The following is a 16,846-nucleotide window of genomic DNA, read 5'->3' as shown; positions in this document are numbered from 1 at the left end:
TCTGACATGTGCCGTATGAAATGGCTGTCTCCTGGCTCAATCGACGTACTGATAACGATTTTCTTGCAGAGTCCTACAAGCGTCTTTGAACATTATCAATAACCTCTACCCACGGTGACAGTCTACGTTTACACTGGCACTGTTTAGTACACCAATTGTCTCCAGCTTCCTTTTCTTTTTCTTTCAGTCATCAGTCTTCCGAATGGTCTGATGCCATCCGTCACGAATTCCTCTCTTGTGCCAACCTCTCCTTCTCAGAGTATCATTTGCAATCTATGTCCTCAACTACTTGCTGGAGGTATTCCAGTCTCTGTCTTTCTCTATAATTTTTACCCTCTACAGCCCCCTCTGGTACCATGGAAATTAGTCCCTGGTTTCTTAACAGATGTCCTATCATCCTGTCCCTTCTTCTCGTCCGTATTCTCCACATATTCCTTTCCTCGCCGATTCTGTGCAGAACCTCCACATTCTTTACCAGGTATGATGTTAAGTTTCTCGCTGTTCTCATTTCTACTACTTCTCGTTACCTTCGTCTTTCTTCGATTTACACGCAATCCATATTCTTTACTCATTAGACTGGTCATTCCATTCAACAGGCCGTGTAATTCTTCTTCACTTTCACAAAGAATAGCAAAGTCATCCTTTCACCTTGAATTTTAATCCCAAGCTTGAACCTTTTTTTTATTTTATCCAGATCTACATGGCACTTCTGAAAATCACATTTAAGAGCTTGACAGAGGGTTCATCGAACCACCTTCACAATAATTCTGTTGTTCCACTCTCGAACAATGTGTGAAGAAAATGAAATCCTTTGCCTTTCTGTGCAAGCTCTTATTGCTCTTATTTTATTAGGATGATCGTTTCTCCCTATTCAAATAGGCGTCAGCAAAATGTCTTCACATTTGAAGGAGAAAGTTAGTGATTGAAATTTCGTGAGAAGATACCACCGCAACGAGAAACGCCTCTGTTTTAATTATGTCTACCCCAGATCCTTTATCATGTCCGTGAACTCTTCCCCTATTTAGCCATAATACAAAAGGTGATGACCTTCTTTGATCTTTCTCAATGTGCTCCATTAATCATATCTGGTAAGGATTGCACACTGCGCAGCAGTAGAGAACACGGGGCAGAGTGCAACAAGTAATCTAAATTTAGTTTAAATCCAGTTTTTATTTATTCCAGTGACATTGTCCCTATTCAAATAGGCGTCAGCAAAATGTCTTCCCATTTGAAGGAGAAAGTTAGTGATTGAAATTTCGTGAATTGTTACAAATTGTTACAAATGTTTATATCACTGTGTCCCATCACACGTTTCAGTATGGCACACAGATGAGGCACAGTGAAACAGATGTAAGGTTGATTTCAAATTATAGTTACAGATACTAAAAACAAATTCTCAATTTTGAAAGTTGTGTTCTACAATGTGCAAACAAGTATCTACTTATCCTATATAGGATAAGTAGATACTTGTTTGCACATATCCTATATAGGATAAGTAGATACTTGTTTGCACATATCCTATATAGGATAAGTAGATATCCTATATAGGATATGTAGATACTTGTTTGCACATTGTAGAACACAACTTTCAAAATTGAGAATTTGTTTTTAGTATCCTATATAGGATAAGTAGATACCTGTTTGCACATTGTAGAACACAAATTTCAAAATTGAGAATTTGTTTTTAGTATCTGTAATTATAATTTGAAATCAAGCTTAGATCTGTTTCACTGTGCCTCATCTGTGTGCCACACTGAAACAGGTGATGGGATACAGTGATACAAACATTTGTAACAATTTAAGTTTTATCATCTATCTGATATTTAACCAAAAACACATTAGCATAATAATTATTGAACATTCTCACTTAAAAAACTACACTCTTAACCTTGAAATGATGTAGGGTACTTAGTCTTTACATGTAAAAACTTGAATGTTTCGCAATACTAGAATAAGAATGCCCACAGCTACCAGATAAATAAAACACTTCAATAACTTTGAGGAAATATTCATTGAGATTTATTCCATATTTATAGAAGAAAAGTCAGTTCCAAATTATAAGTAGCTCTTGAGTTCTTTTGTTTGTCCACATTGAATAGATTTTGGGAGGATCATTTTTATTTGGCTAAGGTGCTATGACTTCAACTGGTGGTTCTAGAAAGGAATTCTACTTTTTTGTGTTTGTCCTAAAAAAGCTTACTTCACAGTCTTTTCAGAATCTTTGTCTTTGGTTACAACACAAATGTAAAATTTCTTCCTGCCGGAGGTTTCAGATTCCACCAAAACATAATCATCTGATTTTTGATCCCTCTCCATATACTCAACTCATCTGGCTTTAGTGGTAACATTAGTACTTAACGCATTTCTTCATAATTGTCAGATTTGTCTAGGATAATAGCATCGGTGTTGTCATTGCTAGAATCTGAATCATGCCATTTTCTCACTTGCAATATTTCCTTTTTGTGCATTAAATTTTCTTGTCGTGCTTTCATTTCTGGTTTGCTGGTTGCAATGATACTTTTGCCCTTCCTGCAGCCACGACTTTGGTTTTTTCTTTTAATAGCTTTGGGATAAGCATGGACATTTTCAGGAGAATATTTGAACACTTGCAAATTTTCCATAGATGAGGTGGGGTCATTCGCACATGAAGCCTCCTGTTCGAGTCCATTTTCAATTAACAATGACTCCCATTCCACCAGAGCTTCAGAAGGATGGCCAGTGACATAACTACTCAGAAAGTCTGCTTCTGCGAAGACATCTCTATCGAAAGCAACAATTCCTGTTTTGCGAAATGCTGCTATAGTGGTGGTTGGTGTCATTGCTTTGTGGTGAGCTATATTTACACAGCTCGCAATATTATAAGTTGAGAATGTTTGACCAACCGTCAACAGCAGCTTTATAAAATGTCTTAAATGGCTTGAAAATTCCAACACCTAGAGGCTGAAACTTGTTGGTGGAATGTGGTGGAAACGTTTGAACTGTAACACCATTGTTCTTCGCTATTTCTTAAAAGTCGATTGATAAATGACTTTCGTGATTATCACAGAGAAATTGGTTCCTCTTTTGAACTTTTATAATGTTTAATAAAGTGCTCTGTTACCTGTACAAAGAGCTCGGCTGCCATCCAGCCTGAACTCTTACAGTTCTGGGAGGAGCGTGATCAGCTGCATGGGGTTTAAAGTAAACCCTAGGGAAAATCTTCACATGTGGAACTGTGTTGCCATTAGGAGAAACAATACAATATGATGTCACAGATTTTCCTTTTTCTGCACTCATGCACTTGCTAACTTGTTTTACACCTTTTTCTTCAACTACTTCTGGAGGGTTTTGTACAATACTAGTGCAAGTTTCATCTAAATTAAATACCCTCAATCCAGTTGCAAACTCTGGGCAACTTTGATAAAGTGACTGTTGCTTATTGAAAAACGTCTCAACATTTGATTTGTTAAATGAAGTGTCCCTAGACAGACTACAACCCTCTGGCATGAGAATACTTAAGCTTGGATTTTTGGTAAAATCCTCTAAACCAATCAACACCCCATGTCTTCTGCTCATCGCAATTTAAATGGTGGTGAATTTAATTAACAACCACCATTTCGTAAGCTAGCTTCCTACACTGATCAGTTGAAAGACCGTACGAAATTTTTGAACATGGTGAAATTTATTCTCCTGATATCTCATCCTGTTCAACAGAAAGCACTTTTCTGCACTCATAATTTGGTCTAAACTTTCAGTTCTCCCTGTTCATCATCATGCATTTTTGACTTATGAACATATCTGAAAATAGCTGACGCTTCTGACCTTTCACTACAGCAGCTGCACGAACACTCATTCTGTTCTGGGCAAGTTTTACAGCTTCTTTCATCGAATCTTCAGGAAATGAAGCAATGTTTGTTATTATTTCGTAATTATGTACCGTTTTTGAACATCAAAAAATTACAAGAGACATTTTTAGCATCAAAGGGCATAAACATATTTTTAAATTACTTATAAAAATTGAAGTTCCACAATAATCATATATTTTTAATTCATATGGGGCAAACTGAAACGTTTCACTGTGTCCTAATGACTCATATTTCAATGTTGCTTACTTACTCGTACCTGATTAACCAAAAATACATTTTGACATAAAAACCAATTGATGAACATTAATGTTATTTTCCCATGTCTGTATTGCAGACAACGCCGTTTTCAAATTATAACATAATACTCTGTGAACACCAGGAAAATTACACAATACAGATTATTAGGATGTGTGAAACCTTTACTTTCTATCAGGAAAAAACAAACACGCTCACCTAATGTAGCTCTATTCAATGGCAGTCATTTTCAGACTAAATCAACCATGGAGGTAAGAATAAATGTATTCTTACCTCCATGAAATCAACAGTAGATAGTTAACTCACAGTTTACTCACTAGGAGTGCCACTGGTCAGATTCAAATATTTTGCGGAGAAACTGTTTGCTTCACTGTGCCCCATGTTTCACTGCACCCCATGTTCCCCTACCGCAAAAAGAGTATGGACAGCCGTAGTGCAGGTAATCTATTTAGTGGATGTATTGCATCTTCTAAACATTCTGCCAATTGTTCGTAATTGTAATTCCTAGGTATTTAGCTGAATTTACGGCCCTTAGATTTGATTGCTTTATTGTGTAACCGACGGTTAATGGACTCGTTTTAGCATCATGTGGATGGCGTCTTTCTTTTCATTATTTAGGACCAAGTGCCAATTTTTGCACCATACAGGTGTATTATCTAAGTCGTTTACAATTGATTTTGATCTTCTGATGACTTAACTAGACGATAAACGACAGCATCATCTGCAAACAACCGAAGACAGGTGCTCAGATTGCCTTATAAATCGTTTATAAATATGCAGAACAACAGAGGGCCTACAATACTACTTCGGGGATCGTCAAAAATCACCTATGGTTTAGTCGACGACTTTCCGTCAGCAACTACGAACTGTGAGTTCTCCGGCAGGAAATCACGACTCCAGTCGCATAACTGTGACGATATTCCTTAAGACAGCAATACGATTACAAGCCGCTTGTGAGGTATGATGCCAAAAGCCTTCTGGAAATCTAGAAATATGGAATCAATTTGAAATCCTTTGTCGATAGCACTCAACACTTCGTGCGAGTAATGAGCTAATAGTGTTTCACAAGAATATGTTATCTAAATCCATCTTGACCATGTGTCGATAGACGGCTTTCTTCGAAATAATTCATAACATTCGAACACAACGTATATTCCAAATTCCTGCTGCATATCGACGTTAATGACATGGGCCTACAATTTAGTGAATTACTCGTATTACGTTTCTTGAATTTCCGTCATTGCTTCTTCGACGTATAGATTGAACATAAGGGGCAGAAAACGACGTCCCTGTCTTACATTCGTTTTAATCCGTGCGCTTCGTTCTTGGTTCTCCACCTTATTGTTCCTTCTTGGTTCTTGTACGTACTATATATTATAGTACATTTTTCCCTGCAGCGTACCCCTATTTTTCTCAGGTCCTCAATTTTCTTTTCCATTCTTTTGTACAATATTCTCGTCAGTAACTTAGATGCATAAGCTGTAATATAATTTTTATTATTCTCGCACTTGTCGGCTCTTGCAATTTTCGGAATTGTGTGAATGATGTTTTCCCGAAAGTCAGATGGTATATCGCCACCAATTATTTTAGAAATTCTGATGCAATGTTATCCATCCCTACTGCCTTGTTTGATTTTAAGTCTTCCAAAGCTCTTCTACATTCTGATTGTAATATTCGATTCCCTGACTCTTCCCTAACGACTCATCTTTCTTCTTCTACACATTGTCAGTTACGTCCTCATAAAGGGCCTCAATGTACTTTCTTCAACTGTCCGCTCTCTCCTTTGCATTTAAGGGTAGAATACCCATTGCACTCTTAATGTGCTATTAATTTAACTGAAGGATGTCTGGACATTTCTATGTGCTATCATTTCTTTCTCAATTTCATCACATTTTTAATGCAGCCATTTCGCCTTACCTGCTCTGCACTTCCTAAATATTTCATTTCTAAGTAAATTGTATTTTTGTATCCTTGAATGTCCCTGGACATTTTTGTACTGCCTTCTTTCGTGTCTCTTCATTCCATGGTTCTTCCGTGTCCCACTTCTCTGCGCATTGTTTCTTCCTGACTAGTCTCTTAAACATCAGCCTACTGTTCATCATTTCCGAATTGTGATCTGAGTCTGTCCCTGCCACTGGCTACGCCTCGCAATCCAATGTCTGATTTCTAAATCTCTGCTTGCCCGTGATGTAATCTAACTAAAATCTTCCTGTTTCTCCCAGCATTTTCCAAGTATACCTTCTCCTCTTGTGATTCTCGGACAGAGTATTCACTACTACCATCTGAAATTTATTGCAGAGTTCAGTAAACCTTTCTCCTCTCTCACTCCTACTACCAAGCCCATATTCTTCTGTAACCCTTCCTTCCACTTCTTCCCCTACAACCGCATTCCAATACCCCATGACTATTAGAATGTTATCTTCCTTTATGTACTGAATAAACCGTTATCCTCATATAATTTCTCTATCTCATCATCTTCTGCTTTGATGTAGGCATGTGTACCTGAACTATTGTTGTCAGCGAGGGTTTACTGTCGATTCTGATGAGAACAGCCGTATCACAGAACTGTTCACAATAACTCACTTTCTTTCTTACCTTCCTATTAACAACGAATCCCACTCCCCTGTAGGAGGCATGTCGTGGCTGCGCTGGATAGGTAGTGGTGTTTCAAACTTTGAAGCTGATAGTTCAGATTTTTAGTAGTCAACAAAGTTTCCAACACGGAAATCCTATGAGAATTCGCTAGTGCTCTCCGCTGCGCTGGAGGGGAATAATAATTCGGCGAGTGTCGCCATTTAATCACTGTGCACGTGTTTATACCAGACCGTGGAGCCACAGGCCAGGTGGAGGTGGCGTTTGCTGAAAGTGATGGATTTGTTGAGGTCGAACTGAAGCCAGTAGATTACATGTGTTGACTTTTTGTTATGGCTTTGATTCCTGCATTTTCCCGCCGTAGTGATTAGAGGCAGAATTTGGGGGGACCCAGGAACAGGCGGTTATCGACCGATAACGGTGGTGTCTGCCGGGCCAGTCTTCAGACTTAATGGTGTCTCTGAATATCGTTAGATTGCTACGGGGCATTAATTATTGGCGTTGAAGCACTGACAAGCTTAATCTGATTTTGCGAGGAGAAGCGAATCTCACGTGTTTTCTCCTTGTGTGTCACTGTCAGATTCTAAAAATTGTCACTAGCGATCCTGCCGTGATTATATATTTGTGGAAAAACTTATTTCTTCGCCTTATTGCACCTGAAGATGGAGCGAAGCCTTCTGAAACGTGTGTAGTAAATAAATTAAGTCACAGAAACAGAGGTACATAATTCCTTTTATCGCTGCTTATAATTAGGCTGCCACGATCATCATCACTTCATTTTTCAAGCTGGACTTTTTTGTGATCGTCAGTCTGAAGACAGACTGATGAAGGCTTCCACGCTAGTCGATCCTGTGCAGGCCTCTAAATCAGTGGTTCCCATCGTTTCTGAGACTATTACCCCTGGGCGCCATAAGATATTAGCTAGTGAACCCCCCCCCCCCCCCCCCCACCTTCAACCGCTGTCGTCAATATTAGGAACTATCGAAGACTTAAAATGAAAAATAATTGTTTTTGAACACTTTTATTTTTAAAACGAAGAAAGATTAATTATATTCAAGTTTTTGGAGGTGGAGAAAATTGGTACTGCTTGTTTCTAACAAGTGTATATATATATACACACTGATCAAAGAAGACATTTTTTACAAAATATACTAACTCTGCACCACTCCTCTTTCTATCGACACTGCTACACTGCTACATCCAGTTGCACTCGCATTTAAAATCAGCCAACTTAAGGGGAGTTAGAACGTAAAAAAAAAAAAAATCCACATTTTCGGATTTTTATCTCATTATAAAATTTGCAATTATCCGAATAAAATGATATATATATATATATATCACTTATAAACTCACATGGGAAATATTTTATTTTATTTTTTAGTTATAATCTACACTGGTTGAAAATGTTAAAATTTTTAAGTGCATTACTTCAAGATCTAATAAAATCGTTAATTTTTTTATATAGAAGGCTGTAGATTGCTGTGTTATAAAGGTTAACAGTATTGGTCATGTCCAGAAGAGGATGGGCACCAGGTTGAGAAAACTGAAACAAAGTTTGAGAGGCAAGAAACTTTCTGTTGGTAAAACCATAAGAGGCAGGCTGACAGACAAAATAATTGATGAACTACAGCAGGAGGCTATGTAGAACAACTTTCTCTATTTTTTTGTGAATCCATTCTCAAACTTTTTGGATTGACAGCATATACAATGGGGTATCCAAAAGAAACCATACTCTTTTTTAACCTTTTTTATTCACCTTTTAGACGCAAACCTTCAAATCCCTTTAAATTACGCTCTACTTGCACTAATACACTTGTATAATTTTTATTTCGTTTTTCAAAACATAGTTGAAATTAATCTTTTATCATGCTAGACAGAAACTCCACAGTTCTTTCTACATCTCAGCAACATCAGCAAAACGCTTTCCTTCCACGTCTCTTTTAATTCTGTGAAATACAATAAAATTAAAAAAAAAAACGTTGCAACGAGCAAGGTCGGGTGGGTATGAGCGGTGAGGAACATGTCAGGAACTGTTGTGCGCTTTGTGGCGAGGGGCAATGTTATGATGGAAAAACCAGTCACCCGACTGCCAAAGATCAGGCCACTTCTGCCCGACACTGCTGCTTAATCTTTTCAAAACGTCCATGTAGAAAGCGTGGTTAACTGCCTGACATTACGGAATAAACTTTAAATTAACAACTCCTCTCACATAAAAAAAACAATTCAGCATTTTTTGAATGTTTGGTTTGATTTGAGAAGTTTTCTTGGGGTGAGGCGAGCTTGAAGTAGTCCACTGACTTGATTGTTGCTTTGATTTAGGAACGTAAGGATAGCACCAAGTTCTGTCACCAGTGATAATTTTTGAAAAAAACATTTGGATAATTTCGGCTCTCTTCTTTCAAAGCACAACAGGCATCCACGTGATCTCGTTTTTGTTCAGCAGTCAGCAGCGGTGGCACGAATTTGCCAGCCAACCTTTTCGTTCCCAGATCTTCTGTCACAACTCACTGCACTGAACTCCAAGTCACTCCCGACAGTTCCACAATTTCTTCAGTAGTCCATCGTCGATCTTCGTTGATGGTTGCATGAATGTTTTTAACATTTTGTTGGGGCTGTGAAAAAACGAACAGAACGAGTTTTGTCGTCAAATTGACATTTCATCATTTTTGAAACGGGAAAACACTCAAGCACTTGAGTTTTCCCCATAACATCCTCCTTGAACGCCGTTTCTAAAAACGCAAGAGTTTCTGTTCCACTTTTCCGAGCAGAATACCACCACCGCATGCTGTTCATGGATATCAGCCATTGCACGAACGACAATCACACAGAACAGTTGTCGCTATAAACTATGCCGAATCCAGTCCCGACCTCCTTCACTGAAGGCACTCGCCCTACTGATACTGAAATTTTCACTCTATGTACTCCTAGCAGGAAAACGCCGGTCTACAAAAGCTCTACCCACCAAAGAATTAGTCCGGTTTCATTTGCGTATGTCTGAATTTATTGTCAAAATGGTTCAAATGGCTCTGAGCACTATGGGACTCAACTGCTGAGGTCATTAGTCCCCTAGAACTTAGAACTAGTTAAACCTAACGAACCTAAGGACATCACAAACATTCATGCCCGAGGCAGGATTCGAACCTGAGACCGTAGCGGTCTTGCGGTTCCAGACTGCAGCGCCTTTAACCGCACAGCCACCTCGGCCGGCTAATTTATTGTCACGGACGCATTCTACTAAGTATAAAATATGTGTGTAGTGGGTGGCTAAGTGGGTGAGCTAACTGAGGATGAAGTTCATACGTTCGTTTCACAAGCTGTAACTTTCACCACATTGTGTCACGTGCTCATATTAGTACTTTAAAAAATATGTGATTATTGGTAATTTATGTAATCAAAACTACTGTCTTACAAAGTAGTTGTAGTAGTAAAGATCTTTTAAGAATAGTTTAGTTTTGTTGCTGAACATGTTTGACGCCCTTTGCTTTCACCCTTCAGAAATTTTCATTTTATCTCTCAGTGCGTAATTACCCCCAAGTTGAGAACCTCTGCTCTAAATCTTTTGCACAACAACTGCACACTGACTATTTGTTGATGCCCCAGGATATGTCCTGTGAAATGATCCCTTCTTTTAGTCATTTTGTGCCATAAATATCTTTTCTCCCTGATTCGATTCCGTAGCTCATCATTAGTTACACATTCTACCCATCTAATCGTCAGCACTCTTCTGTAGAACGCCATTTCAAAAGCTTAGGCACACTCCACACAAATAGTTCCGGAAAAGACTTCCTAACACGTAAATTTATGTTAGACATTAAAATAGCTCTCTCTTGCAGATGTTTAGAACTAATATAACTGGTTCATTCGTTTTCAGATTTCTATATTTTCGAAAGGTTTACTTTGGGGAATACCGTTGATGCATGAATACATCCGTAAACTCAATTTACATGGCGCCTACCAGATGGCGTTAAGAGCGCAATGGCTTCACAGAATGGCGGCAAAGCAACTCAAGAGTTTTTGCGTGTTGAAATATGTTGAGTTGGGTTGATTTGGGGGAGGAGAGCAAACAGCGAGGTCACCGGTCTCATCGGTTTAGGAAGGATGGAGTAGCAAGTGAGCTGTGCTCTCTCAAAGCAACCATCCTGGCATGTGCTTGAAGCGATTTAGGGAAATCACGGAAAACCTAAAGAGGACGGTCGTACGTGGGATTGAACCATCGTTCTCCCGAATGCGAGTCCAGTGTGCCAATCAATGCGCCACCTCACTCGGTTTGAAATATGTCAGATGTTTATCTGTTAAAACAGTGCAGCGTGCATCCAGAAGGAATTGCGGGAAAGAACAGTCATGTAAGCAGAGGAATGTGCATTGGTATCGGCAACTTGGGGACACTGATTGTGTCTGTAAACAGAGAAGAAACTACCGGTCGACCAAGTGTGCCAAATTCAACAGTGGAGAAGGGTAGGGAAAGCTACGCACAAGCCACAAACTTGGAGTACCACAGAAAACTGTTGGAAGCTTGCTTTCACGACGGCCGCTACATTTCAAACAGTACGTCTACAGCTCATGCAAAAATTAAAACATGAACATTATGTCCGGCACCTTCAATTTTACGTCACAATGCAGGAGACACTTGAGGATGACGATTTCGCCCCCATGATGATATTCAACGAACAAGCAAACTTCCGTTTATATGAAAAGGTTAATCGTCATAATGTGAGTGTGTGTGGCACTTAAAATCCTCATGAAATTATGGCGCATGAACGAGATTCGCCAAAAGTTAACGTTTTCTGTGCATACCAACACGAAGCAGTATGCACCATTTTTCTGTTATGAGGACTCCATCTTCCAATAAGACAGGGAATCGCCTCATTGGAATGTCACAACAAACTCCCGCAATGCTAGATTGGGCGTAATTCTGAAGATTATTTGGCTCTGTTCCTTTGCCCCCCGTACCCCCCCACAGGTTGCTTGACCTAAGACCTGGTTACTATTTCCTTTGGGGATCCATTAAAGACCATGTTTACACACCTTGCTGCAAAGAACACTGCAACAGCTCAGAGAATGCATGAGTGTTGCTGTGATGACCATTAGCAGGATGCTGCTGCAATAACGTATGGAACGAACTTGACTAACAGCTTGGATGTCTGTCGTGTGAGCAGAGGGGCATTCGCAGAACATTTGTAGAGCGTAAAATGCAAATTTGGTGAGTTTACGGTCCCATTCATGCTTCAGTCATAATTGTACACGCAATACTTTGAAGATATAGAGCTTCGAAAACGAGTGAATCATTTGTAGTAGCTCTGTATTATCTTACTATTGCAAAGCCGCGTTCTATATCTTCATTATTTCGACCATCGTCAGTTATTTTGCTCTGCACACAACAAAACTAGTCTACTTCTTCCCGTGATTCATTTCCTAATCTAACTGCCTCAGCACCCTCCGGCTTAATTTGGCTACACTCCGTTACTCTCGTCGTACAACCGGTTTTCAAGACATTAGCCACTCCGTTCAACTGATCTTCCTTGCACTTTGGCATCTGTGACAGAATTACAAATTCATCGGGAAACAAGGTTTTTCTTTTGCTCTTGAACATTAATTCTCTTTCCAAATTTGTCCTTGCTTCCTTTTACCACTTCCAAATGTAGAAATTCAATAGCATAGGAGATAGGCTACAACCTTGATTCACTCCGTTCTCAGTTACTGCCTTCCTTTCATGTTGTTTGACTACTATAATTGACCGAGCGAGGTGGCGCAGTGGTTAGCACACTGGACTCGCATTCGGGAGGACGACGGTTCAATCCCGTCTCCAGCCATCCTGATTTAGGTTTTCCGTGATTTCCCTAAATCGTTTCAGGCAAATGCCGGGATGGTTCCTTTGAAAGGGCACGGCCGATTTCCTTCCCCATCCTTCCCTAACCCGAGCTTGCGCTCCGTCTCTAATGGCCTCGTTGTCGACGGGACGTTAAACACCACTAACCTAACCTAACCTAACTACTATAATTGCAGTCTGGTTCCTGAACAAGTTGTTGTTAGCCTTTCGCTTCACATATTTTACCACTGCAAGAACGTATTCCACTGACTTTTTTCAGTTTAAGATAAGTTGTAATTCAGTATCACCTCCTGTCTTGCTACATTTCTACAGAATTCCAACCGATCTTCCTCAAGGTCAGATTCTGGTAGTGGTGGCAGTAGTATTAGAAGCAACTGTCGTAGTCATGGTGGGGTTCGGGATTGGTGAGGCGTTAAATCACTTTGACAAGGGTACTGGACATTTCATAGTATTGCAGTTAAAAAAATGACAACAAAAAGTTCATACATACATGCATTTACGTACTTAGAGGTCTAGTATGTCAAGCATGGGAAGGTAGTCAGTCACGGTTTTATAATAAGAAACACCCAGGTATTTGCGTGTAGTAGCGTAGGAAAATCATGGAAAACCCAAATCAGGGCTAGAAAGAGATTAGAACCTGATGCAGCTGACCTCTAATTTACAATACTGTTTTGTTTATGCATACTCCAGATTCGATTCATAATAAAAGCTCATGGCCAGAGGTGTAATGTGGCAAAACACCAAGATGCACTTCTCAGCCGTTGTCGAGAAAATCGACAGTTAAAAGAAACCGTTGTGGTGAAATACTCTCTACGATGAATTATTTTCTACGGCCTAGGAAAAAAAAAAAAAAAAAAAAAAAAAGCTGTAAGCGCTCGGGTTCGTAATCCGAAGGTCGCCGGATCGAATCCCGCGCTATGCAGTTTTTTTTATTATTAGTTTTTTGTTATATATATATATATATATATATATATATATATATATATAAATTATTAATGAATTGCTTATGCATGTTGGTGAAGGCGGATCGCTCTCCAATTGTACCGCCTCCATTTTTCCGTTTGTTTAACAGGGTGTACCAAAGCTCTCACGTCCGCACTGATTTTCGACGATGTTATAAGTTGCGCTAGGGACCGCATCTACCTTCTTTCGAAGTTAGCAGGTTACTACGCTGTTATGCGGCAGCTCGTTTCGGCCCATTCAACATCTGTCCTTCAAGTGTAACGAACGAGTAACGGAGTTTATATTTCATACCTGCCACAGCAAATTTGTGTTCGTGGGGTCTCTATTCCAATTCAAACGTTTGACTTACGCTATACGTATTCGTTTCGGAATATCGTTTCTACGTCTTCCGTTAACCATACGTGTTTAACATTATGAAGACAATTAGTAACATTTGTGAAATACAACTTTTTTTGCGGAAAACATAATGATGTTCGAAGTCGCCAGTTTTTCCACGACAAACGACGTTCAACAACTTATATGCATAATCGTTGCAACTGATTGCCGGGAATTATATATATATATATATATATATATATATATATATATATATATATATGTGTGTGTGTGTGTGTGTGTGTGTGTGTGTGTGTGTGTGTGTGTGTGTGCATACACATTTGAATTACAAAAAACAAATACTAAAAAAAAAAAAGGTTGCATGGTGTGAGATTCGATCCGGCGACCTTCAGATTACGAACGCGAGCGCTTACCGCTGCGCCACGACGCCGTAGAAAACTATTAATCGTAGAGAGTATTTCACCTCAACGGTTTCTTTTAAGTGTCGATTTTCTCGACAACGGCTGAGAAGTGCATCTTGGTGCTTTGCCACGTTACACCTCTGGCCATGAGCTTTTATTATGCGCAGTATGAATCGAATCTGAATTTCACAATTGGCGGCCTCCTCTTGTAAGATGGATAAGTTTAAGAAACTGTGTGGCAGTTTGTAGGTTTAAGTACACTATCTGATCAAAAGTATCCAGACACATCCGAGTAACGCAGAATTGACCACCAGACGTCACAAGAGGTGTGTCTGCCAGTATAAAAGGAGGCAGGAAGTACATTGATGTCAGTAGAGAAGCAGTGCAAACATAATGGGTCCGTGGGGAGTCCCCAGTGACTTCGAAAGTGGGCCAGTCGTTGGATCTGAACTGAGTAACAAATCCGTCATCGCCCTCTCACACTTCTAAAGCTGCTCGAGTCGACTGTTGGTGACGTCATTGTGACGTGGAAGTGCGAAGGAGCAACCACAGCTGAGTGAAGAACCAGTCAGACCCCATACACTTTGTGCACAGGGACCGTCAAGCACTGCACATAGTGGCTGTACGAAATCGGATGTAACCAGGAGGAGGACTCACTCGTTAGTTCCAAAGTGCTACCAACCCAATGACTGTGTGTAGGGAGTTAAAAAGAATGGGATGCAGTGGTCGAGCAGCTGCTAATGAACCACACATTTCTCTAGTCAGTGCTAAGCGACTCTTGAGGTGGCGCAAAGATAGACAAATGGTTCAAATGGCTCTGAGCACTATGGGACTTAACTTCTAAGGTCATCAGACCCCTAGAAGTTAGAACTACTTAAACCTAACTAACCTAAGGACATCACACACATCCATGCCTGAGGCAGGATTCGCATCTGCGACCGTAGCGGTCGCGCGGTTCCAGACTGTAGCGCCCAGAACCGCTCGGCCATCCCGTCCGACGCAAAGATAGACACCACTGGACAGTGGATGACGGGAAGCGAGTAATTTGGAGTGATGAATCACGGTACACCCTGTGGCAATCCGATGGAAGGGTTTCGGTTTGGTGAACGCCTGGAGAATGTTAGCCGCGATCATGTGTAGTGGCAGCAGTGTAGTTTGGAGGGTTGGTACAGTATAGGGATGTTTCTCATGCTTACGTGTGGTCCCCTTATTATGCTTAGGGAAACACTAAACGCCGAAGGATATGAACACATTTAACAATGTTGAATATTATATATGGTAGAGGAACAGTTTGGCATGACGATGCACCTTAGCATAAAGTAGTAACAGTCAGGCAATGATTTGTGCACTGTAACATTACGGAAATAGACTGGCCTGCCGAGAGTCCTGATCTTAACCCAAAGCGCCTCTCGAGTGCGTTACACTACTGGCCACTAAAATTGCTACACCACGAAGATGACGTGCTACAGACGCAAAATATAACCGACAGGAAGAAGATGCTGTGATATGCAAATGTTTAGCTTTTCAGAGCATTCACACAAGGTTGGCGCCGGTGGCGACACCTACAACGTGCTGACATGAGGGAAATTTCCAACTGATTTCTCATAGGCAAACAGCAGTTGACAGACGTTGCCTGGTGAAACGTTGTTGTGATGCCTTTTGTAAGAAGGAGAAATGTGTACCATCACGTATACGACTTTGATAAAGGTCGGATTGTAGCCTATCGCGATTGCGGTTTATCGTATCGCGACATTGCTGCTCGCGTTGGTGACATCCAATGACTGTTAGCAGAATATGGAATCGGTTGGTTCAGGAGGGTAATACGGAACGCCGTGCTGGATCCCAACGGCCTTGTATCACTAGCAGTCTAGATGACGGGCATATTACCCACATGGCTGTAACGGATCGTGCAGCCACATCTCGATCCCTGAATCAACAGATGGGAACGTTTGCAAGACAACAACCATCTGCACGAACAGTTCGACGACGTTTGCAGCAGCATGGACTATCAGTTCAGAGACCGTGGCTGCGGTTACCTTTGACGCTGCATCACAGACAGGAGCGCCTGCGATGGTGTACTCAACGACGAACCTGGGTGCACAAATTGCAAAACGTCATTTTTTCGGATGAATCCAGGTTCTGCTTACAGCATCACGATGGTCGCATCCGTGTTTGGCGACATCACGGTGAACGAACATTAGAAGCGTGTATTCATCATTGCCATACTGGCGTATCACCCAGCGTGATGGTGTGGGGTGCCATTGGTTACACGTCTCGGTCATGTCTTGTTCGCATTGATGGCACTTTGAACAGTGGACGTTACATTTCAGATGTATTACGACCTGTGGCTCTACCCTTCATTCGATTCCTGTGAAACCCTACATTTCAGCAGGATAATGCACGACCGCATGTTGCAGGTCCTGTACGGGCCTTTCTGGATACAGAAAATGTTCGACTGCTGCCCTGACCAGCACATTCTCCAGATCTCTCGCCAGTTGAAAACGTCTGGTCAATGGTGGCCGAGCAACTGGCTCGTCACAATACGCCAGTCAGTACTTTTGATGAACTGTGGTATCGTGTTGAAGCTGCATGGGCAACTGTACCTGTACACGCCATCCAAGCTCTGT

The 16,846-nt window shown here is 40.7% G+C and overlaps 1 protein-coding gene across 1 annotated transcript in view; it reads left to right on the top strand.

Annotated features, from left to right (window-relative positions):
• Nucleotides 1-4,345: 4,345 nt before the first annotated feature.
• LOC124623109 (odorant receptor 4-like) overlaps nucleotides 4,346-16,846 on the top strand; it is a 117,186-nt gene continuing 104,685 nt past the window's right edge. The window contains exon 1 of the mRNA XM_047148898.1: nucleotides 4,346-4,351. Coding sequence (XP_047004854.1) covers nucleotides 4,346-4,351 — 6 coding nt within the window. The remainder of the gene's footprint in view (nucleotides 4,352-16,846) is intronic.

Source organism: Schistocerca americana, chromosome 7 (genome assembly GCF_021461395.2).
Source record: "Schistocerca americana isolate TAMUIC-IGC-003095 chromosome 7, iqSchAmer2.1, whole genome shotgun sequence".
Classification (NCBI taxonomy): Eukaryota; Metazoa; Arthropoda; class Insecta; order Orthoptera; family Acrididae; genus Schistocerca; species Schistocerca americana.
The sequence above is the reverse complement of the archived record's forward strand: the minus strand, read 5'-3'. Positions and strand labels throughout refer to the sequence as shown.